This window comes from Myotis yumanensis, unplaced genomic scaffold (assembly GCF_028538775.1).
Source record: "Myotis yumanensis isolate MYYU_CA2020_CCGP unplaced genomic scaffold, mMyoYum1.0.hap1 SCAF_18, whole genome shotgun sequence".
Classification (NCBI taxonomy): Eukaryota; Metazoa; Chordata; class Mammalia; order Chiroptera; family Vespertilionidae; genus Myotis; species Myotis yumanensis.
Genome location: NW_027223769.1, coordinates 11,069,047 through 11,092,175, shown reverse-complemented (window position 1 = coordinate 11,092,175; position 23,129 = coordinate 11,069,047). Strand labels below are relative to the sequence as shown.

The 23,129-nt window shown below is 44.7% G+C and overlaps 1 protein-coding gene across 6 annotated transcripts in view; it reads right to left on the bottom strand.

Moving 5' to 3' along the window:
• Nucleotides 1-14,047: 14,047 nt before the first annotated feature.
• The window catches only part of ANKRD11 (ankyrin repeat domain containing 11), a 243,488-nt gene continuing 234,406 nt past the window's right edge, over nucleotides 14,048-23,129 (bottom strand). For 5 of the 6 annotated variants that reach the window (XM_070398880.1, XM_070398881.1, XM_070398882.1 and 2 more), the window contains 4 exons: nucleotides 20,495-20,593; nucleotides 20,265-20,408; nucleotides 17,634-17,726; nucleotides 14,048-15,036 (listed from right to left, as the gene is read on the bottom strand). In XM_070398880.1, the coding sequence (XP_070254981.1) occupies nucleotides 14,851-15,036; nucleotides 17,634-17,726; nucleotides 20,265-20,408; nucleotides 20,495-20,593 (522 nt within the window). In that variant the 3' untranslated portion in view covers nucleotides 14,048-14,850. Of the gene's footprint in view, nucleotides 15,037-17,289; nucleotides 17,444-17,633; nucleotides 17,727-20,264; nucleotides 20,409-20,494; nucleotides 20,594-23,129 lie in introns of all 6 variants that reach the window. The other variant, XM_070398883.1, reaches the window with a different exon arrangement.

Here is a 23,129-nt window from a genome sequence, read left to right as displayed (position 1 = left end):
TGACGGACATTAGGTTTCCACTTTTTTGCCTATTGTGTGAATAGTGCTATGAACATTGGTGTACAGCATATTCTCCAATAACATCATTTCATTCAAAGTTGTTTTGTTTTACGTTGGTGATTTGCTGTGAGAACTTCACTCTTGTTTATATATCAACTAAAGGCCCAGTGCACAAAATTCCTGCACAGGTAGGGTCCCTAGCGGCTGCCGGCTGCCAGCCAGGGCCTCCCTTCGCACCTGCCTTGGCCTGGTGCCACCTGCTCCACCATCCCGCCCCAGTCCTGCTCTCATTGGGGCCCATGGGGGAAGCAGCACCTCCACTGCTGCCCGCTGCCAGCACCACGTCGCTGACACCCGCCATGTTCCACACTGTCCCCTGGTGGTCAGTGCACGTCTAACTCCCGGTCGGTTGAACTCCCACCCATAGGATAATTTGCATATTAGCCTTTTATTATATAGGATTAGCCTATGATAAAATTGGTTTCATTATATGTCATTTTGCTTAGTTGCAAAACCTGTCGATGTTAAATGAGCGTTACTATACAAGTATTTGAGTACCTATTTTCAGAACTTTCAGGTGTATGTGTAGAAGTGAAATTTCTGGGTCAAGTACTGAGTCTATGTTTAACTTTTTGAGGAACCACCAAACGATTTTCCACACAGCTGTTTATTTTTACATTCTCACCAGCAACACACAAGGATTCCAATTTCTCCACCTCCTTGCCCCCACTTACCTTCTCGTTAAAAAACAAAAACAAAACTATACTCATCCTGGTATTTCATTGTGGTTTTTGTTTGCTTTTCCCTAGTGGCTAGTGATGTTAAAAATCTTTTCATGTGCTTGTTCATGTGTATATTTTTTGAAAATAACTGTTCAAATTCTTTGCCCATTTTTCACTCGAGTTGCATGCCTTTGTATTGGCCTCCCGGTACATGGGAGGACACTCAACCAACTGACCCACACCAGCTGGGTGTAATTTGATTCTTTTTATGTAGCAGGCATTCAGAGCTATAAATTTCCCTGCGTTCCTATAAGTTTTATTTTCTATACTCTCCAATTATTTAAAAAGTCTCCCTTGTGATTTCTTCTTGGACTCTGTGTTTCACATACAATTGTAAACCTACTTTTGCCTCACCCTGTGTATAACCTAAGTATTTCTCCCTTCAGTTCTGTCAGTTTGGGGTTTATATATTTTGGGGCTTTGTTGTTTGGTGTGTATATGATTATAATTGTTATAGCTCCTTGAGGGGTTGAACTTTTTATTTAATCCTCACCTGAGGATATGTTTTTTTATAGATGAGAGAGAGATAAAGGAAGGGAGAGAGAGAGAGAGAGAGAGAGAGAAAAACATGGATGTGAGGGAGAAACACAAGGTGACTGGAGATTGAACCCACAACTTGGGTACATGCCCTGACCAGGAATCATGCCCATGACACTCTAACCAACTGAGAGCACAACATCGATCAGCTGCCTCCTACATACCCCCTACCAGGGATTGAGCCTGCACCCCCCGGGCACGTGCCTCTACCGGGAATTAAACTAGCAACCTTTTGTGAATGGTACGATGCCCAACCAACTGAGCCACACTGGCCAGGGCTACTTGTTTCTTTTTTAATATATACCTTCTTGATTACCTTTTTATTTTAAACAAAATTTTTAGGTTTTTGTTAGTGGTTACCTTGGGGATTACAATTAACATCTTATGACAACTTAGGTTAAACATACAACACCCTAATTTGAATAATACCAATAAGTTTTAAAAGTATACAAACACTGCTCCTATACATTTCTGTCCCTCCTTTATATTATTATCATCACAGATTGTATCTTTATATATCATGAACCCATTACCATAGATTTTAATGATTATTTTGTGCACTTGCCTATTAAATAATATAGGAAAAAAGGAGTTACAAACTATACAAAATACAATAATACTGGCATTTATATTTACCAATGTTTACCTTTACTATTTGCCATGGACTGAATTGTGTACCCAAAATTCATGTGTTGAAAACCCTAAACCAGGGGTGGGCAACCCCTGGCACGCGTGCCAAACATGGCACGCCAGTAACTTTGGCTGGCACGCGAAACCCTCTCTTAAAATCTTCCATTTACAATTTTTTTCTTAATATCGACTTTTTTATTTTTCAGATAAATTCAGTGTAGGTGCCTCTTAGATAAATAAATAATTTTACATAACAAGTTATCTTAAAGACCACAGACATGGATTGACGAGAGAGGGGAAGAGCAATTTCTATGCCTCTGCCTTAACTCTCCCTGCCTTCCTAGATCCGACCAGTGTTTTGGTTTCATCCACATGCGCTTGTGAATCTTTGTTCTCAGTGATGAATTTTGTTAAGTCTCATAATAGGAGTAGCCTGATGGATGAAAGTAGTAGCTCATGCATATCTCTGAAGGTCACGAAATATAAACCTGATGTAAAAATCTCTGTCATCAGTGATGCAGCAGCAAAAGTCCCACTGATAATATCAAACGGAGTCAAAGTTTTTTGTGGGACTATCAGTGTACATGTATACATTAAAAAATAAATGTATTGTTCATCATCATATACTGTGTTTTTGTCACTTGAATGAATTTTATTATTTCTTCAAGGTTCTTCACATACGTACACCTTAAGAGATATCAAGTAGGCATAACATGTTCTCAAAAAATTAGGGTTGGCACGCAGAAGTATTTTGAGTCAAAGATTTTGCTGGTTTTGGCACGCACTCACAAAAAGGTTGCTCACCCCTGTTCTAGGATTTTTATGGTTTCACGACTTACGTTTAAGTCTTTTATCCATTTTGAGTTTATCCTTGTGTATGGTGTAAGTTGTTGGTCGTTTCATTTTTTTGTATGTCTCTGTCCAATTTTCCCAACACCATTTATTGAAGAGACTGTCTTACTCCATTGTATGCTCTTGCCTCCTTTGTCAAATATTAATTGAGTGTATTGTCTTGGACCCATTTCTGGAGTCTCAATTCTGTTCCATTGATCTACATGCCTGTTCTTGTGCGAGTACCAGGCTGTTTTGATTATGGTGGCTTTGTAGTATAACTTGAAATCTGGTATTGTGATTCCTCCAACTTTGCTTTTCTGTCTCAAGATTGCTGCAGCTATTCGGGTTCCTTTTTGATTCCATATAAATTTTTGGAGTATTTGTTCTAGATCTGTGAAATATACTGTTGGTATTTTAATAGGGATTGCATTGAATCTGTGGCTTGCCTTGAGTAGTGTGGACATTTTAATAATGTTGACTCTACCAATCCATGAACATGGTGTATTCTTTCACTTGTTTATATCTCCTCTGTTTTTTCAATATCCGAATACAGTTTTTTTGCCTCCTTGGTTAAGTTTATTCCTAAGTATCTTAATTTTTTTGTTGCAATGGTAAATGGGATTATTTGTTTAGTTTCTCTTTCTGAGAATTCATTATTGGTGTATTAAAAAGCCATAGACTTTTGGGTGTTGATTTTGTATTCTGCTACATTGCCAAATTCATTTATTAAATCTAGTAGTTTTTTGGTAGAGTCTTTGGGGTTTTCTTTGTACAATATCATGTCATCTGCAAATAATGAGAGTTTTACTTCCTCCTTTCTAATTTGGATGCTTTTATTTCTTCTTCTTCTCTGATCACTGTGGCTAGGGCTTCCAGTACTATGTTTAATAAGAATGGTGAAAGTGGACATCCCTATCTTGTTCCTGTTCTTAGGGGAAATGATTTTAGTTTTTGCCCATTGAGTATGACTTTCATGGTAGGTTTGTCATATATGGCCTTTATCATGTTGAGATATGCTCCCTCTATTCCCATTTTACTGAGAGTTTTTATCAAAAATGGGTGTTGGATTTTGTTGAATGCTTTTTCTGCATCTATTGATATGATCATGTGATTTTTGTCTTTCAGTTTGTGTATGTGATGTATAATGTTTATTGATTTGGGAATATTGTACCAGCCTTGCATCCCTGGAATAAATCCCACTTGGTTGGTGTATGATCTTTTTAATATATTGCTGGATCTGATTTGCTAATATTTTGTTGAGGATTTTAGCATCTATGTGCATCAAGGATATTGGCCTGTCTTCTTTCTTTGTAGTGGTTTTGGAATTAGGATAATGCTGGCCTCATAAAAAGAGCTTGGAAGTGTTTCTTCCTCTTGGATTTTTTGGAATAGTTTGAGGAGTATAGATATTAGTTCTTCTTTGAATGTTTGGTAAAACTCCTCTGTGAAGCCATCCAGACCCGGGTTTTTGTTTGCTGAGAGTCTTTTGATTACTGCTTCTATTTCATCAGTTGTTATTGGCCTATTCAAGTTTTTTTATTCTTCCTGATTCAGTTTTGGGATATTCTATTTTTCTAGGAATTTGTCCATTTCACCCACATTGCCCAGCTTATTTGCATATAGTTGTTCACAGTATTTTCCTACAATCCTTTGTATTTCTGTGGTGTCAGTGATTACTTCTCCACTTTTGTTTCTATTTTTTATTTAATTGAGTCCTGTCTCTTTGTTTCTTGATGAGTTTGGCTAATTATTCATCAATCTTGTTTATCCTTTCAAAGAACCAGCTCTTGGCCCTAGCCAGTTTGACTCAGTGGATAGAGCGTTAGCCTGTGGACCAAAGGGTCCTGGGTTTGATTCCAGTCAAGGGCACGTACCTTGCTTGCAGGCTCCTCCCCAGCCTGGGCCCTGGTTGGGGCTCAGGCAGGAGGCAACCAATTGATGTGTTTCTCTCACATTGATGTTTCTCTCTGTCTTTCCCTCTCTCTTCCACTCTCCCTAAAAAGTCAATGGAAAGCCGAAACCGGTTTGGCTCGGTGGATAGAGCATCAGCTTGCGGACTGAAGGGTCCCAGGTTCAATTCCGGTCAAGGGCATGTACCTGGGTTGCGGGCACATCCCCAGTAGGGGATGTGCAGGAGGCAGCTGGTCGATGTTTCTCTCTCATTGATGTTTCTAGCTCTCTGTCTATCTCCTTTCCTCTCTGTAAAAAAATCAATAAAATATATTTTTTAAAAAAATCAATGGAAAAATATTCTCGGGTTATTTTAGGAGGATTAACGAAAGACAAACAAACAAACAACAACAAAAAAGAGAACCAGCTCTTGGTTTCATTGAATTTTTTTAAAAAATATATTTTATTGATTTTTTACAGAGAGGAAGGGAGAGGGACAGAGAGTTAGAAACATCGATGAGAGAGAAACATCGACCAGCTGCCTCCTGCACACCTCCTACTGGGGATGTGCCCGCAACCAAGGTACATGCCCTTGACCGGAATCGAACCTGGGACCCTTGAGTCCGCAGGCCGACGCTCTATCCACTGAGCCAAACCGGTTTGGCGAATTTTTTTGTATTTAAAAAAATCTCTATGTCATTTATTTCTGCTCTAATCTTTATTATTTCCATCCTTCTACTTACTCTGGGGTTTTCTTGTTCTCTTTCTAGTACTTTAAGTTGCAGGGTTAAATAGTTTATTGTTAATTTTTCTTGTTTTTTGAGGTAGGCCTAAAGGACTATGAACTTCCCTATTAGGACTGCTTTTGCTGTGTCCCGGAGATTTTGGGTTGTTGTGTGTTCATTTTCAATTGTTTCCAGGAAGTTTTTTATGTCTTTCTTGATCTCGTTGGTAACCTACTCATCTACACTAATAAAAGAGAAACATGCAAATTGGTGTCACACCGCTACCCTTCCCATTGGCTAATCAGGGCGATATGCAAATTAAATGCCAGCCAAGATGGCGGCCGGCAGCCAGGCAGCTTGAAGCGAACATGAGGCTTGCTTGCTTCAGTGACGGAGGAAGCCAAGCTTCCCCGCCTGCCTTGCCGGCCTCTGAGCTTGCAGTTTGAAACATTGTTACAAATATAGAAGCTAAACAAACCCCCAGAAACCTGCTTTCAGCCAGCCGGGATCTCAGAGCTGGAATTGAAACAGTGTTTCGATTATAGAACCCAAACAAACCAGATACCTGCTTTCAGCAGCCGAGGCCTAAGAGCTGGAGCCAAGCCTCAGAGCTAAAGCTGGCCCAGAATTTTTAAAAAAAGAAAAAAAGGAGCGGTTGGGAGCTTCAGTCACCGCCAGCCTGAAAACAGCCCTCAGCCCCTCACCCAGACTGGCCAGGCACCCCAGCGGGGACCCCCACCCTGAAGGGGGTGTGACCAGTGGCAAACAGCCATCATCCCCTCATCCAGGCTGGCCAGGCATCCCCACCCTGATCCAGGACACCCTTCAGGGCAAACCAGCCGGCCCCCACCCGTGCACCAGGCCTCTATCCTATATAGTAAAAGGGTAATATGCCTCCCAGCATTGGGATCAGCGGAGCTGCGAGGCCTCCCGGCACCGGGATCAGCATGACAGGGGGCAGCGCCCAAACCCCCTGATCGCCCTGCGGCTCTGTGTGTGACAGGGGGCGGGGCCACAACCTCCCTATCCACCCTGCTCTGTTCATGACAGGGGAAGGTGCCCCAACCCCCTGATCAGCCCTGCTCTGTGCCTGATAGGGGGGAGCTCCCCAAACCCCTGATTGCCCTGCAGCTCTGTGTGTGACAGGGTGCAGCGCCCCAAACCCCTGATCAGCACTGCTCTGTGTGTGATAGGGTGCGGTGCCCCAACCGCCCCCCCTCCCACCGGCCCTGCTCTGTGTGTGATGAGGTAGAGCCATAACATCCCCATTGGCCCTGCCCTGAGTGTGACAGGGTGCGGCGTTATCTCCCGAGGGGGTCCCAGACTGCGAGAGGGCACAGGCCAGGCTGAGGGACCCCCCTCCCCCGCGAGTGCACAAATTTTTGTGCACTGGGCCTCTAGTTGTTTAATAAGATGCTATTTAGCCTCTATGGGTTAGAATGTTTTGGGGTGTTTTTACTGTAGTTGATTTCTAATTTCATTCCACTGTGATCTGAGAAGATGCTTGATATGATTTCAATCTTCTTGAATTTGTAGAGACTTTTTTGTGTCCTAACATGTAGTCTGTCTTTGTGAATGATCCATGTGCACTTGAGAAGAATGTATATTCTGCTGCTTTATGATGAAATGTTCTGTAAATGTCAGTTAAATCCATCTAATTCATTGTGTCCTTCTGAGTCACTGTTTCCTTGTTAATTTTTTGTCTGAAGATCTATCCAAGTGAAGTCAGCGGGATGTTAAAGTCCCCTAATATGACTGTATTGTTGTTGATCTCTCCATCAAAGTCCTCTAGAAGTTTTAAAAATATATTTTGGTGCTCCTATATTGAGTGCATATATGTTTACCAGGGTTATATCCTCTTGTTGGATAGATCCCTTTAGTATTATGTAGTGACCTTTGTTGTATCTTGTGATGGCCTTCATTTTGAATTCTATTTTGTTGGATATGAGTATTGCTACTCCAGCTTTTTTTCTTTTCCATTTGCATGGAAAATTTTTTTCCATCCCTTCACTCTCATACTGTGTATGTCTTTTGTTCTGAGGTGGGTCTCTTGTAGACAGCATATAGTTGGGTCATGTTTTGTATCCATTCAGCTAGCCTATGTCTTTTTAAAAAATATATTTTTTTTGATTGCAGAGAGGAATGGAGGAGAGAGAGAGGGAATCATTGATTGGCTATCTCCTGCACACCCCACACTGAGGATTGAGCTTGTAACCCTGGCATGTGCCCTGACCAGGAATCGAACCCTGACCTCCTGGTTCACAGGTCAACACTCAACCACTTAGTCACGCCGGCCGGGCTACCCTATGTCTTTGATTGGGGCATTTACTCCATTTACATTTAAGGTTATTATTGATAGGTACTTATACTAGTATATTGCCATTTTAATTCTGTATGCCTAGGTTTCTGTCTTTATTTCTTCTTCTCATTATAGCAGTCCCTTTAGCATTTCTTGTAATGCTGGCTTGGTGGTGATGTACTCCTTTAGCTTTTTTTTTTTTTCTTTTCTTTTTGTACGGAAAGCTCTTTGTTTCACTGTCTATTTTGAATGATAGCCTTGCTGGATATAGCCATCTTGGTTTCAGATCCTAGCTTTCCATTACCTTGAGTACTTCATGCCATTCCCTTCTGGCCTATAGAGTTCCTAATGAGAAATTAGGTGTCAGCCTTATGGGAGCTCCTTTGTAGGTAACAGTTTGTTTTTCTCTTGCTGCCTTTAAGGTTCTCTCTTTGTCTTTAATTTTTGGCATTTTAATTATGATGTGCCTGGGCATGGGCCTGTTTGGGTTCTTCTTGCTTAAGGTTCTCTGTGCCTCCTGTGTGTGACTTTTAATCTTTTTCCAGGTTAGGGAACTTTTCTGCCATTATTTCTTCAAACACATTCTCTATCCCTTCCTCCCTTTCTGCCTCTTCTGGCACACTTGCTATTTGAATATTGTTATGTTTCACATTGTCCCACAGCTCCCTTAAGCTATTCTCCTGTTTTTTAATTGTTCTTTTCTTTTTGGTTCTCTGATCAAGTGATTTTTTCAACCCTGTCTTCTAATTTACTGATTCAATCCTCAGCTTCCCCTAATCTGCTGTGTATTCCTTCCAATGTGTTCTTTATTTGTGCTATGTCATTCATTATTTGTTTTCATAGTTACTATATCTTTTCTCATGCTGTTGAACATCTTTACCATCATTATTCTGGACTCTATATCAGATAAATTTATTTCCATTTCATTTATCTCTTCTTCTGGAGAATTCTGTTGTTATTTCATTTTGGGGTTGTTTCCTTATCTCCTCATTTTGGCTGCCTGTTTGGGTTTGTAACTATGTATTAGGTAGATCTGCTACACCTCTCAATCTCTAGTGCAGGACTGTGTCAAATGCTGTTTCTGACTAATTAGATCAGAGACTCAAAGCCTCCAGAGACTGCGACCACCTCTGCCTACAAACGGATAGGATTCTGTCTTGAATTGCCCTCAGGCAATCGTTCACAGGTGTGTCAAGAGTTTTTCAATAGGGTGGGGCAATTGCTTCTGCCTGGAGGCTGTTATTTTCAGTCGCTTAATGGGCATCAGAAACTCCGCACTGTGGGGCAAGGTGTTTCCCAATAGGATGGGTCAACTGTCTTCCCTCCAGGCAAAGCCACCTGTATAGCAAATGTCTGCATAAGAAAGATGACCTCTGGCCTGGCTGCTGTGGCTCAGTGGTTGAGCATTGACTTATGAACCAGGAGGTCATGGTTTGATTCCTGATCAGGGCACATGCCCAGGTTCCAGGATTGAACCAGTGTGGGGTGTGCAGGAGGCAGCCAATCAATGGTTCTTATTATTGATGTCTCTCTCTCTCTCTCTCTCTCCTCTCTGAAATTAAAAAAAAAAAAAAGATGACCTCCATAGTGTGAGGCAATGACTCAGCACAGGAAACTGGGTTGTCTGCCTTCTGAGCTCTAACCCCAAATCCCTTGATCCTTCTGCTCACATAGCTCCAGTCCACTCTGCCCTCCCTCTGCTGGAGCACAAGGTGAGTGGCTCCACGGGGAATTTTGTGTATTGGCCCTTTAAGAGGGTGCCTGCATTTCTAGCCATCTCTCCCTGTTAGACAGCAACCTCGCTGCTTTTCACAGCCAGATGTTATATCAGTTCTGATGCTCTCTGCTGGGGGGCCCAGCTTGGGGATTAGACCCCAGAATTCTCAGTGGCAACCCCCCACAGCTGAGATAGCTCTTTGGAACTTCAGTTGCTGTCTGTGGGAGGCCAGCCAGCCCTTTTGTGCCCCCACCCCTCCTACCAGTCTCTATGCGATCTCCACTTTCTGTCCTTGGTTATCAGGGTTCTCTCCAGTGAGTCTTCTGTTGATTATTCAGGAAGTTTTTCTGTATTTTAGTTGTAATTCCAGTTTGGTTCTGGAAGCATACTGACTCTGCTACCATTTTTAATCTCCTAGTACTGACATCTTAACAAGATCGTCTCCCAATCCACAATATATATTTCCATTATTTGTCTTTTTAAAAATTTTCCCAGCAATGTTTTGTAGTTTTCAGTGTACAAGTGTCTTTTGTCTTTTTGATTAATTCCTAAATATTTTAATCTTTGTCATGTTATTCTGAATTAAATTACTTTTGTAATGAATTTCAAATTGTTCATTTCTACTAATTTTGCTTTCAGTAGTTTATGCTTTACCTAGGTATTGATTTCTTGGAGTTCATCCTCTTTAGGTTTAGCTTCTTGAATATATAGGTTCATATCTTTTGCCTAACTTGGCACTTTTCAGCCTTTTATTCCCTCAAAATTTTCAGCATCATCTGCTTTCTTTTCTTCTTGTGGAAGTCCCATGACATGAATGTTAGATCTTTGTGTCCCTCAGATACCTGAGAATCTGTTCTTTTTATAAAATCTTTTTCACTTTGTAATTCAGATTGAATAATCTCTATCGATCTCTCTTCAAGTTCACTATATCTTTCCATTCTGCTATTAAGTTTATACATTCAGCTTTTTGTTTTGCTTACTTTATTTTCCAGTCCTAATATAGTAACTTTGGATTTCTTTTGCTGTCAGCTTCTCTTCTGCAGATTGGGAAAAGGCCTTCATTTCTTTTATGTTTTCATCTAAGTTGGGGGCTACCTGTGCAAGGCACCAACTTCCTTGACAGGACCCTGTGTCCAGACTGACATGTTGACCCATAGCCCCTGGGGACTGGGCATGCAGCGGTTCTCAACCTGTGGGTCGAGAACAATGAAAATACATCCTGCATATCAGATATTTACATTACGATTCATAACAGTAGCAAAATTACAGTTATGAAGTAGCAACGAAAATAATTTTATGGTTGGGGGTCACCACAACATGAGGAACTGTATTAAAGGGTCGCAGCATTAGGAAAGTTGAGAACCACTGGTAGAGCTTATTTTTGATACTGATAAGATTTTGAAGCCTCTGAAGGCCAAAGGATCAGGAAGTGTCTGCAGAGGCCTTGATTTATGGGATGGTAGACCCTCTCACGATGAGGAATTTAGCACCCATCTGTGCCAGAGCCAGGACCCTAGGCTGCAGTCAGGGGGCACTAGGTGTGTGGAGCAGGGGGCTAATGGCAAGACATTAGTGCCTGTGGCCAAGCACTGCCTTCTTCAAGCTCAAGCCAGACCTTCCTGAGGGTAGTTTGATACAACTGTAGTCACAGGCCTCAGGGACCATCAACAGTATCTCCAACCAGGCACAATTCCGGAACCCTCAGTGTTCTAAAACCACCTGCCTTGGCCCTGGCCAGTGTGGTCCAATTGGTTGGGCATCGTCCTGTGCACCAAAAGGTTGCTGGTTCAATTCCCAGTCAGGGCATATGCCTGGGTTGTGGGCTTGATCTCTGGTAGGGGTTGTACAGGAGGCAGCTGATCAATGTTTCACTCTCATGTCAATGTTTGTCTTTCCCTCTCCCTTTCTCTCTAAAAATCATAAAAAAATCTTAAAAAAAACCAAAAACCTGCACTGACCCCTCAAGCTCCGATAGAGATAATACTGACTGGGAGCAGAATCACCGACAGCCTTTGTTTTTAGAATTTATATTTAAATTTATTTTTACATTTATTTTCGTTGCTACTTCATAACTGTAATTTTGCTACTGTTATGAATCGTAATGTAAATATCTGATATGCAGGATGTATTTTCATTGTTCTCGACCCACACTTCACTGATGCCCACCAGGCAGCTATGCATGCTGTGCAGGTGGCCACATGCATGGAGTCAGGGGGTTCCAGGACATCTGTTGTGGCCTTATGCTGCTGATGCCAAGGCATATCCATGGGAATGAGTCCAATTTATGTTGTCTTAAAAAAGAAAAAAAAAAGAAAAAGCAGAGCTGCTCTGGGTGGCTCAGTTGGTTGGAGCATTGTCCAGTATACCAAAAGGTTGTGAGTTCAATTCCTGGCCTGGGCACATACCTACATTGTGGGTTTGATCCACATTTGGTGTGCATATTGGGAGGCAGCCAATGGTGTTTCTCTCTCACATTTGTTTCTCTTTCTCCCTAAAAATCAATAAAAACATATCCTCGGGTGATTTGAAAAAAAGAAAAAAAGCAACAGCATCAGGGCTTAAAAGAAGTGGTGTTGTGATCAGAGTTCTGTGCTTAGAAAACTAATTTTTGCCCAGAATATACACTGGAGCTTTGCTGGCATCTCTGTGCCCCTTCCCAGACACACAAATGATGGGACCAGGCTGGAGGGGATTTGCACAAAGGGGAAAAGAGAGAAGCAGAGAAGGGGTGCTCCCACCATTATCCCAGGCATGGACCCTGCAAGGCCACACCATTTTCACACCCTTTGGGAAAACCAAGGCCCTGCCCATGGCCTGCTCCCAGAGAGGCCAGGGCAGGCCCAGGAGCCCTACTTGCACCTGAGGAGAAAATGGTCACAGGTTGTCTCAGGCCATTCTGGGGTGCACTTTTGAGCAGGATGCTCTGCAGTGGACATGGCACCAGGAATCCTGCTCTGGAATACTGTGAGGCAGAGCTGGTGATCTGGACTAATTCCTACAGCTTCTGCTACACCCACCAGGTATACGAAGCATGGAGACGAGGCTGAGGGATCCCAAGACATGAGCAAGGAAAAGGGCTGTCCAGACCCTGCTACCTGAACCTGTCTCCTCCACACATTGTGCATTCCTGCAGTATCCCAGATGTTGGGGGAGCCAACTCTCTGTGAGCCAGGTAATGCCACTTTGGGAGCTCCTACTATGAAGGTGGCCCCCACACACCCCCAGACTATCTGGCACACCTTGGAGCCAGCACACAGGCTCTCATCCCATTCCTGCAGGTGTTCTCCTTAGGGAGAAGCACAAGGTGTGAATGCCCTTTTTGCTCTGTGAAATGCCCCAGCCCTCTCCTGGGATGCGCTGGGCTCAAACCTCCAACTCTTGCCCCGGGAGCTGGTTTTGTTAGCACCAGGTTGTTAAAGTGGGGACCCCACACCAGCTGCTGCCACACCGGAGAACCTGTTAACAATGCAGACTCATCCCCAAGCAGAAGTTTTCTCAGCACAGGGAACAGGTAAAGCCAGGAAGTGAGAGCTGATCAGGCCTAGGCAGTGGTCTTTTTAATGCCATGATGCCCAGAGACTGGCTGCCCCAGCAGAGAGAGACTCTTTTCTTCCTCAGGATAGATGACGCAGGCATCCTGTTATGTTTCTGGCTGCCAAAGGCTGGTCTTCTCTATGTTCCCATGTCCTCAGTCTCTCTGCAGAGAGAAAGTCTTGGTATTTTGCAGGAGCTGATGGCTCTGCCCCAGGCCCTTGTCTGTCTGGGGTATGGGATGTGAAGATTGCGGTTTGGGCCCCGGCCTCCCCAGCTAAATCCACCCCATTGTGAACTGAGCAGCTCCTGGGGCAGAGGAGGAGAGCCTTTCAGGAAGGGCAAGAAAGGAGGGGAAAATACATTTGACCCTTTATAACAACACATGTTTGAACTGTACGGGTGCACTTATATGTGTATTTTCCCCAATAAATGTAAATGTATTTTCTCTTACGATTTTAACTAGAGGCCTGGTGCACAAAATTCGTGCACTGGGGGGGGGGGGGGGGGGGGAGGAGTCCCTCAGTCCGGCCTGTGCCCTCTTGCAGTCTGGGAGCCCTTGGGGGATGTCCAACTGATGGGTTAGGCCCGCTCCCTGTCGGACATCCTTAGCGCTGCCACGGAGGTGGGAGAGGCTCCCGCCACCACCGCTGTGAGCGGCACTCCCCGTGGGAGTGCACTGACCACCAGGGACAGCTCCTGCGTTAAGCATCTGCCCCCTGGTGGTCAGTGTGCATCATAGTGACCGGTTGTTCCCCTGTTCAGTCCATTTGCATATTAGCCTTTTATTATATAGCATACATTTTTTTTCTAGCTTTATTCTAAGAATACAGTATATAATATAACACATTAAAATATGTGTTAATCAACTATGTTACCAGTAAGGCTTCTGGTCAACAGTAGGCTATTTGTAGTTAAGTTCTGAGAGAGTCAAAAATTTTTGACTATATTGTTCAAGGGTCAATTGTATAATTTGTTTCAAAATCAAAAGCTAATCATTTGGGAGGAAAAATATTTAAGACAATGGAATTTTTCAGTGGAGCAACCCTCATCTCATAGTCCTGTATATTGGCCCCTCCCGGGAAGGGGACTGTCTTGTACAAAGAGCATTTAATTAATTTATTTATTTCTTTACACATAACTGAAGTGATGTTACAGTACATAAGTTATTTACAACTGTGCAGTAATGTGTTGCAAAATAAATTATCTAGAAGGCAGCAAAAAGTACATTGTGAATGTGTATAAAACTGTACAGCGTTTACGGGTACACTTTTTATATGATTATTGGCTCTGTAGTGTTTCAAGTTATGTTCTCAGAAAGAGAAACAAAATGCCCAAGATTAAAGGAAAAAATATACAAACCACGTGGATTTGACTCCATTAAAAACACAACTGGAGAGTCCTGGCTCTGTGTCCCTCTGTGGCAGGCAGGTGGGCGGCGCAGCTGGCCCTCGCACAGCACAGCGTCCCAGCCCCAGTCTGAGGCCTGTGGCTGTCAGCAGCTCCATGGCAACAGGACAGCAGCAAGGATGGCACTCTCCCTGCCCTCCAACCTGAAGGTCACTGTTTGTGAGAAGTGGACGCCTTAATTTTATTTCCTTTAGTTGATCAGAATGGAACAAGAGATTTTTAAAAACGCAATCCGTTCTGCAGCTCCTGAAATGCCCGTGCAGCTGGCTGGAAAACAGATCCCAAGGCTGCCGTGTCTGTGTCCCCGAGGTCTCCTTGTCCTCCCTTGGCAGCTGGTATAAAAGAGAAGTGCTCCAGGGGGGCAAAGTGCAGGGTTTTCCCTGGGTGTTCCCACCTGAGGGACAAGGTCTCCTTCCGCCACCTGGACTTGGCAGCAGTGCTGGGCTGACCCATGTGGCCCTTGCTTGTGTCCTGTGCAGTTGTCCTTGTGGTGCATCAGGCTGGCAGAAGCACGAAGTCATCATTGACGTCTACCATGGGCACATAGAAGGAGGGCACCTCATTCACACACAGGGACTTGTGCCCGGCCGGGTCCAGCTCCTGGACCTTCAGCTGCCACTCCATTCTCTGCACAGCATTGAGGGCTGCAGCCTCATGCTGCTGCCGCATCAGGAGACACGTCTGCATGGAAAGCACAGTAGGTGAGGGAAGTGGAAACAAGACTCTGGCCCAGCCCCCAAGTACCTAATTAAGAGGACTGGGCCTGGGTCCCCACTGCCCACTCCCCCTGCCTCAATACCCACTGGGAGGATGGGGTTGAGGGACCCGGGCCAAGCTCTGGCAGCAGAATGGCCTGCCCCTCTGAATAGCCCACAGCACCACCCCTGGCCTTCTCATCCTGCCCTGTGAGTAGTCTTGCTGACCACATGAGGAGACTATCCCTGCTCTGTGTCCTCATTCTCCATGGATTTCACAACAGCATCTAATTAGAATTTACAACTGATTTTCTTTTGTTTACAATTCTAATTTATATGTGGTGATATTGATTTCATTTGCATTTATAGAAGTTGTATCTTTTATTTATTTTAAAAAATATATATTTTATTGATTTTTTTACAGAGAGGAAGGGAGAGGGATAGAGAGTTAGAAACATCGATGAGATAGAAACATTGATCAGCTGCCTCCTGCACACCCCCTACTGGGGATGTTGCCCACAACCAAGGTACATGCCCTTGACCAGAATCGAACCTGGGACCTTTCAGTCCGCAGGCCGACGCTCTATCCACTGAGCCAAACCGGTTAGGGCAGAAGTTGTATCTTTTAAAAGTACACTTCATTTCTAAAAAGGGTTATCTAGGGTTTAGTATTAAAGTGTTTAATCTTCATGGGTATATTATTAAATAGATATTAAATCATATTAAATAGGTATAGTTAAAAACAAATAATGACCCACTGGATTACTGAAATGGGACATAACCAAATGTAACACCTGTGGGTCCAGGGTTGGGCACATTTTGGGAACAAAGGGGATTTAAACATGGCAGGTAGTAAGTAGACCATACTTTGGATTAACAAAGTTTGACTCTGTTACAGTGACTGTACAGAAAAATAATCTTAAGTGTGCACACAAATATTTGGGATGGAATATCACAATGTATAATTTGTTTTAAAATAATTGTCTTTTAAAAGTGTGTTGAGGGTGGGGGATAAAAATCCTCCATCTTTAGTCTTCTGGAAATAACCTCTGAGTGCTGCAGCATGGAAGCCATGGCTCTGCACTGTCTTCATGTGTACACTGCAATGTGTCTGAACCTCAAGATGGACCCATTTTATAAGCAGCTCAGATACCTTCACAGGCTGGGCCATGTTTGCCTAATTTAAAATATTTTGTAGTAATTACATCTTCAGATGTTCCCATACTCCATTTAATCACAGAATTATCAATGGGCTTCTGGGTTTCTATTTTATTGGGTTTTCCCAATGAACTTTTTTTTTTTTTTTTTTACATTTCCCCGAGTTTTAAATGACTCAAGGGTATTTGCTAGGTCAGGTGGCCAAAATATTGTGAAATTTGACAGATACTATTTACCCTACAAAACTACCAAATGACATGTCCCCAACTGCAGAACCTTGCAGAGGAAGCTAGCAGTGTGTCTTCTAAATAGGATCTAATTTAACTTGTGGCTCTGAAACAAATGGTCACATAACACATGGCCTCATGAAGGTGTGGCTGCTTCATCTTCATAAACTGACTACATTCTTCACTAATTTCTTTTTCTATCCACCTTTTTTTTTTTATTAGTTTGTAAGTTCTTTGGACCACTAAGGAAACTGGACTTATGTGGCATTTTTAATGTACAAAGTCTAATTTTAATGTGGTTAAAGATTATTTCTCTTTTTATTGGGAAATCTTCCCTGTGGCTCCCTTCAAGCCTGGCTGAGAGCAATGGTGTGACTGCACTGTCACCTGGAAGCTGGGCCTCACCCCAGCTGCACCTGCACCCACATCATGATGAGATGCTAGGGCCTGAAATGCCACATGGGCTCACTGTTCTCTGCTCTGTGTTTTGTGTCTACCTCATGTGGTACCTGTGTGCACTGCTATGACACCGTGGTCATGGGCCGTTGAGGTAAGGAGCACAGGTTAAGGCTGGAATCCTGGAAACACTGTCTTACTCTCCAAGTACAGGTAATACAGGGTTGGGAATGGGGGAGCTTGGGGTTCCCCTCCACCAGCTCTGTAGCTCGCAGTGAGAAGAGCAGCAGGCACAGTCCACTCAGCCCTGCCTCATGGAGCTTCCTAGGGTGGTGCTGACCTGTGTGTTAATTTTGTAACTGGCTCATAATTGTTGGTAAGTTTTACAGCTCGTTCTCATGAGTGACCCCATGCCCATGTGCAACTCTAGCAACTGAAGATGAGGATGTGCTTCTTACTTGCTAATCTTTCTATCTCCCACCCATCCTCTGGCCTGCTGCACTGGTCAGCACATCCAGAGCAGTGGTGATGGGTGTATGCTGTGGAGGGATCAAGATGGGGTCCCACAGAGGTCTGACCGCCAGCTGGTGACAGGAGCTGCTCCCCGCATACCTGGACAGGAGGGAAGATACTCTAAGGAGGCAACATGGGGGTGGGGATACCCTGAAAGTATCTGCTGGGTTCAGAGAGTCTGAAACTGTCACCTCCAAACATGGGACCCAGCAGCAGCCTCCCCGCATCCCAGAAGACTCCTGGGGGCTCCCAGCCCAAGTAATGTTTGAGGGGAGTACAGTGCACTCACCTTCATGCGGTCGTACTTGTCATCCACATCCTGGAGCCAGGAGATGAACTGGCGGGCGTTGAAACGATCTCTCACAGACTTGTTTTCGTCACCCTGGAGGAGAAATCAAGTATGGGCGTTTGATAAGGGAACAATGGAGAAAGCAAACCTGCAGGGTGTTTCAAATCCTCCTTCCTAAGTGAAGAATGAAAGCTGTAGTCTCATTCCTGAATCCACATGCTGTCATCATGCTAAAAGACAAACCAGTATGACCCTTGGTCATCCTCCTCCCCATATAGCTTGCATAATATGCCTGGGTGGATGTGGTCCGTGATGGAGCTGCCCTAGGGATGACTTGGTACCGTCCATGAGGGCTTTCTGCATGTCTTTTACGACACCCATATAGGAAACAGAATTGGGAAGCCCTCAGATTCTGGCCTGCACTGTTTCTGGAGGCCACACACAGGCACATGGTAAAGCTGGTGATGGTATGTGTTTTAACTTCTGGTTGTAAACACTGGAAGTAAATTTTTTTTTTTTCGTAAAGGGTGTTTGACAGGCCCGAGGTGGTTGAGGGCCAGCCTCCTGGTTTCACTCTGTAGGAGTACTACACCTTGAGGTCACCATTCTTAAGTATGGCAACATCTCTGCCTGCGATGGACTGCAGTTTACAAACAGGGATGCTTTAGGAGGGACCAGGAGACAATGGAGCAAGTAGTTTTCAGATTCCTGCTGTCTGGTTCTCCCTGGATGCTGGAGTGGATGGCGTGCTGAGAAGAACATGTGAAAGTCTCTCAGCCATAGGTACATGAGCGACCGACCACCTGGTGGCTGAGCCCAGGCTCCACACCAAACATATTTGCCGGGAAGAAGTGCACCCTGAGGCCTTCTCTCTTGAACCTTCAGAAGGAATGTAGGAAATCCCTTGAAGATCACCAGATTCCTTTCTTTTTTTGTTTTAGATGCAAACCTTTGAAGCACCTAACCCTGAAGTAATCACTTGATCCCCAACCATTTTGTTTTATAGTTTGTTGACAAATGTTTTGTTTTAGGAAAAACTTGTCTCGATACATAGTATGTTAAGTGGGGAAACTTTCAAACATATCCTTCAAGAATGTATGTTAAGTGAATGGAAAATCTTTAATGTACTAATTTAAAAAATTTTTTAACTAAAACCACTAAACCCACTGTATGATACCACACAGCCACAGCCAAACCAGAAATGCTGCTCAGAACCCTAGGGGTCCATGTGATCCTGACACAGCAGGAGTTCATGCCAGCCAGGGTGCCAGGAGGTGCATCTGTCAGTAGAGCTCTTGGTGCCAAGGCCTGAACAGTGAAGGGGGGCAGCAGGAGAGGCCCAAGAGAACAACAGTATTCTGGGAAAGTCAACATGAGCGGGGCAAGAAGCAGAGGGCAGGCCCAGAATGATGCACACTGGGTTGTTTCTAAAAAAGTCACAGTGGTTGCTAGGGAAGAGAATAAATTGGGGAGTAAAACCCAGGGCAGACAGCCTCAGGAGGCCAGGCCCGAGTGCGGCAGGCAGTAGGAGGTAGGAGAAGCAGCCAGGCTTAAGATGGACAATTGGGGACATGAGAGACTGCTTTGCACAGTTTAAATTTTAACTGTGTCCATGGATGGGTAAGAGGCAGCTGAAATCTCCTGAAGCTTGGGGTTGCCAGCAGACAGAGCCACTTAATGGGACAGTCTTGCACCCCAGCAGACCAATGGGGGCAGGGGCGCCCAAATGTTTAATGACAGGTCAGGTTTGGTGGGGGAAGCAAAGGGTATGACCACATGGGACATACCCTGACCTAGGGGTAAGGGGAGCCAGGATGATCAGCTGGGGTGGATGAGGCAGGGCCTCTCTGGAGGACAGATGGGCATTGCTCTGGACTTTGCTGCCCAGCCTGAATCAGATCAACAGGAAAGTTCTAACAGGACTCTGGGGAGTGGGAAGGTAACCACTGCTATGCTAAGCAGCCACAGGCTCCCACACCTCTTGGCCCTTGGCTACAGGGCCTGGCTGCCAATGTCACCATGCTGATGCAAGGGCATCATTATCCCCAGCATGATAGCCTCCTATGGGGGTCTTCGCTGCAGAGGCTATTTATGCAGCAGCTCTAGGTGCTACTCATCCTAATCATTTGTATATTTTAGAGCAGTCGTTTTTAACCTTGGCTGCACATTAGAATCACCTGAATCTTTTTAAAATCCTGATTTCTGGGCCTCATCCTCCGGAAATTTTGTTTCTTTGTAACTAATGTTGTGGCCCCACCCCATAACAAAGAAACAGAATTTCCGGAGGATGAGGCCCAGAAATCAGGATTTTAAAAAGATTCCCAGGTGATTCTAATGTACAGCCAAGGTTGAGAACCACTGTTTTAGAGGAAAGTTTAACTCTTCATGTGATTGAAACTAAGGCCCAGTCCAACCCAGTGACCTAAGAGCCTGTGTTTGTTAGAACCCTGGAATGGGGCCTCGAAGAGCCCATGCAGCATTTCATGACATCAGCATTACATGTACTGCTATCTGATCACCCCTGCCTCCCTTGTCCCGAGGGCAGATCTGCTCACATGTTCAGAGTAGTTTGTGGGGGCACAGATCTTCTTAGGAGACAAGTGTGAGTGCACAACCTTGGCAACCACTGACCTGACTTTCCAGAGGCATGTTGTAGACCTCAGAGTCCAGCAGCATGGTGCAGGCACTAAATGGCACCGCCTGATTCGCGATGGTCCTCGCTGCCCGGCAGTGAACCCGCAGGATCTCCTGTTCACAGGAGACGATCAGTTTTTCCTGGAGGACAGAAACCATATGAGCCAATCCCAATACGGCCAGATATATCCCAGGCCCACAGTCCCCCATGCAAGACCTCTTCTTACCCGTTCGATGCTGTGCTGCAGGCGCAGCTTCCCCCTCACAGCCTCCTGCTGCTTGAACAGCTCCTTCAGGGGCTCCGCCAAGGAGGGAGGGGGTGCAATCTATAGTCACAAAGGGTGAGAGGGAGGGGGGTTAATGGAGGCTGGGAACCTGCACCAGCAATAGTGTCTAAGTCTGACCTGAAGACACACCTATGGTCCCACAAAATGTAGACACACCAGGGAATTTCCTGGAAACAATTAGATGCTCATACACAAGAGAGCAGGCAAATGAACAATGGCATAGAATCTGGCCCAGAAAGGAGCACTATGCAGCTATGAAAAAGAATGAAGGGGAATGAGTTCCAGAGATGGTGTGAAGTGTAAAAAGCAAAGTACAGAGTGTCTACACTGCTACCCTTCATGCAAGAAAGTAGAGATCAAGAACACATATGCTGTGCTGTTTGTGCAGAAGAAATATGACAAAGACAGAAGAAGAGCAAATGGGGCAGAGGAGAGGAGGAGGATGCTGGGCTATTTCCTTTTATAATAGTGAGGTTTCATGTCCCCCAAATAAACTCTAACACCAAATGGGATGCAGGTGCCAACATGGAACACATGCAACAACAGAGCCTGACTGTCCTGCTGGGGGTCAGAGTGGGGAAGTGAGGGGCCTGGGTTACTTTGGAAAAGATATCATTAGGCGAAAGTCCAGAAGAACCACCATAAATGCCATCTAACCAGTGCAGGCATTTCATGGATGGGCCAGCACTTGTGAAATGAGACATGTATACTGGGAGTGAACAGGCCAGTAAACACCTTGCAGTAAGAAGAACCGAATCTCTCTCTTAAAGAAGGAAGATGCGAGCACATGATGAAGTCAAGATTTCAATGTAGACCAGATGGAGGGATGCAGAGTAACACACCTCACCTGGCTATGTCACTCAGGACAGTGACCACATCCTGCACCCAGGATGTGGTTTCTAAGCACCATTCCCACTAGAAGGAACCACGTGGCTAATGACAGGACTCAGCTGGAACATCTTGTAAGGCTGTAAAGTGAGAGCATGCTCAGAAAGATGGAGCAACCTAAAGGAGTTCCTAATGGCTAAGGCTGGAACAATTTGCATACAAAATAAGTAATGGTGATTTTTGTTGGATTACAGGAGCATTTCAATCAATAAACACAGAGAGAGGGAAGTAGACTATAATCATTAGGCCAACACCACAGGACTGACTGCTGCAGACAAGATTCATTAAGGAGACTAAAATAGGCACAAGCTCGAGGATAATAGGCCTTAAGAGTTTCACAGTACCTTCCCCAAGATATTTATCAACTAAAAAGGGAAAGACAGCAACTGCGCCACAATGCGACTGCTGACACCAAGAACAAGACATAACACACCAAGACCTCATGTCACATCTGTGCAGTCTCACTAAAAACATGTCCCTCCATCCAGGTGTGGACATTAGACCAAACATCTAATCAATATTCCTCAAAAGGGTCATCAAACTGTGCCTTTCAAGGAAGACAAGGGGTGGATGACCAACCACAGCCCTGGAGACCCAGGAGGAGATGCATCCGAGCCCAGTGAGGGCACAACATATACTCTGTGCTTTCAACTCTGTCAGTCTAAAATTAGCTCAAAATAAGACATTAGAACATCTAGCTGGTCTCTTCAATGGCACACCTCGCTCATCAGGCTCTGCTCCATCCCCTTTGCCTCAAAGGACCCAGCCCCATGGGGTCTTGGTGTGCCTTCCTCTTCTGACTCTACTGGGCCACCCATAGGTGGTACCAGGTGGGAAGACACAAACACAGTGGCGCATCTAGGTGTAAGCCTTTCTTGTTTTCGGGTTTTAGTATTTCTAAGGCACCACCATTTCTGGATCCTCAAGAAAAAGCACCAAGACCTGGTGCCACAGCTGCTGGAACAAGGCCTCAAGCCTCTGGTCTGGTGAGAAATCCAGGAAAGCTTGACCGCTGTTGCCCTCACTCAATAGCCTGGGTGCTCAATTATGTGGTAACAGGAAGTAAAACAGAGCTTTCTTCTAAAAAGGCATGAATCCAGTAGAAGTAGAGATGTATAGACCACTGACAGGGTGAACCCTGGGTAGTAGGAGTATAATGACGTCTACTAGTTTATTTTCTAAACTTTGTCATGGTACTCTTTTATTTTGGTAACTAAAATTTAAACAATAAAACAACAAAAAAGACTCACCAAACAACACATCTTAGGCCAGATTTTTCAGAATCTAGTGACCCAGATGAAGGCAGACAGCTGGATCCTCCCAGGCCAGACAAGGGCAAGGTTGCCTCAGTCTCCCCTCCCTAGAACAGCTCGGGGTTAGTGTACCAGGAGAAGGGAGTGTTATGCTAATGACATCCCGCTGGGTTCAAAACTAGCCATGCTCCCTGGGAACAAAGTGCTGGGCTGGGCAGGAAGGGTGGTGGCCCTGGTAGTTGGGCCCCCATGCCTCAGCCATTGAACCTGATGCTCAGAGCCACTCACCCTCATTCAGAAGATGCTGGGTGTCAATCCTGGTTAGCTGAGCCTACTGCCTGATGGAGAGCCAGCATAGATACTGACTTTTGGACCACCAAGATCTGACAGCAGAACACATATATCCAACATGACCCTCCTTTGGGACAGGAAGT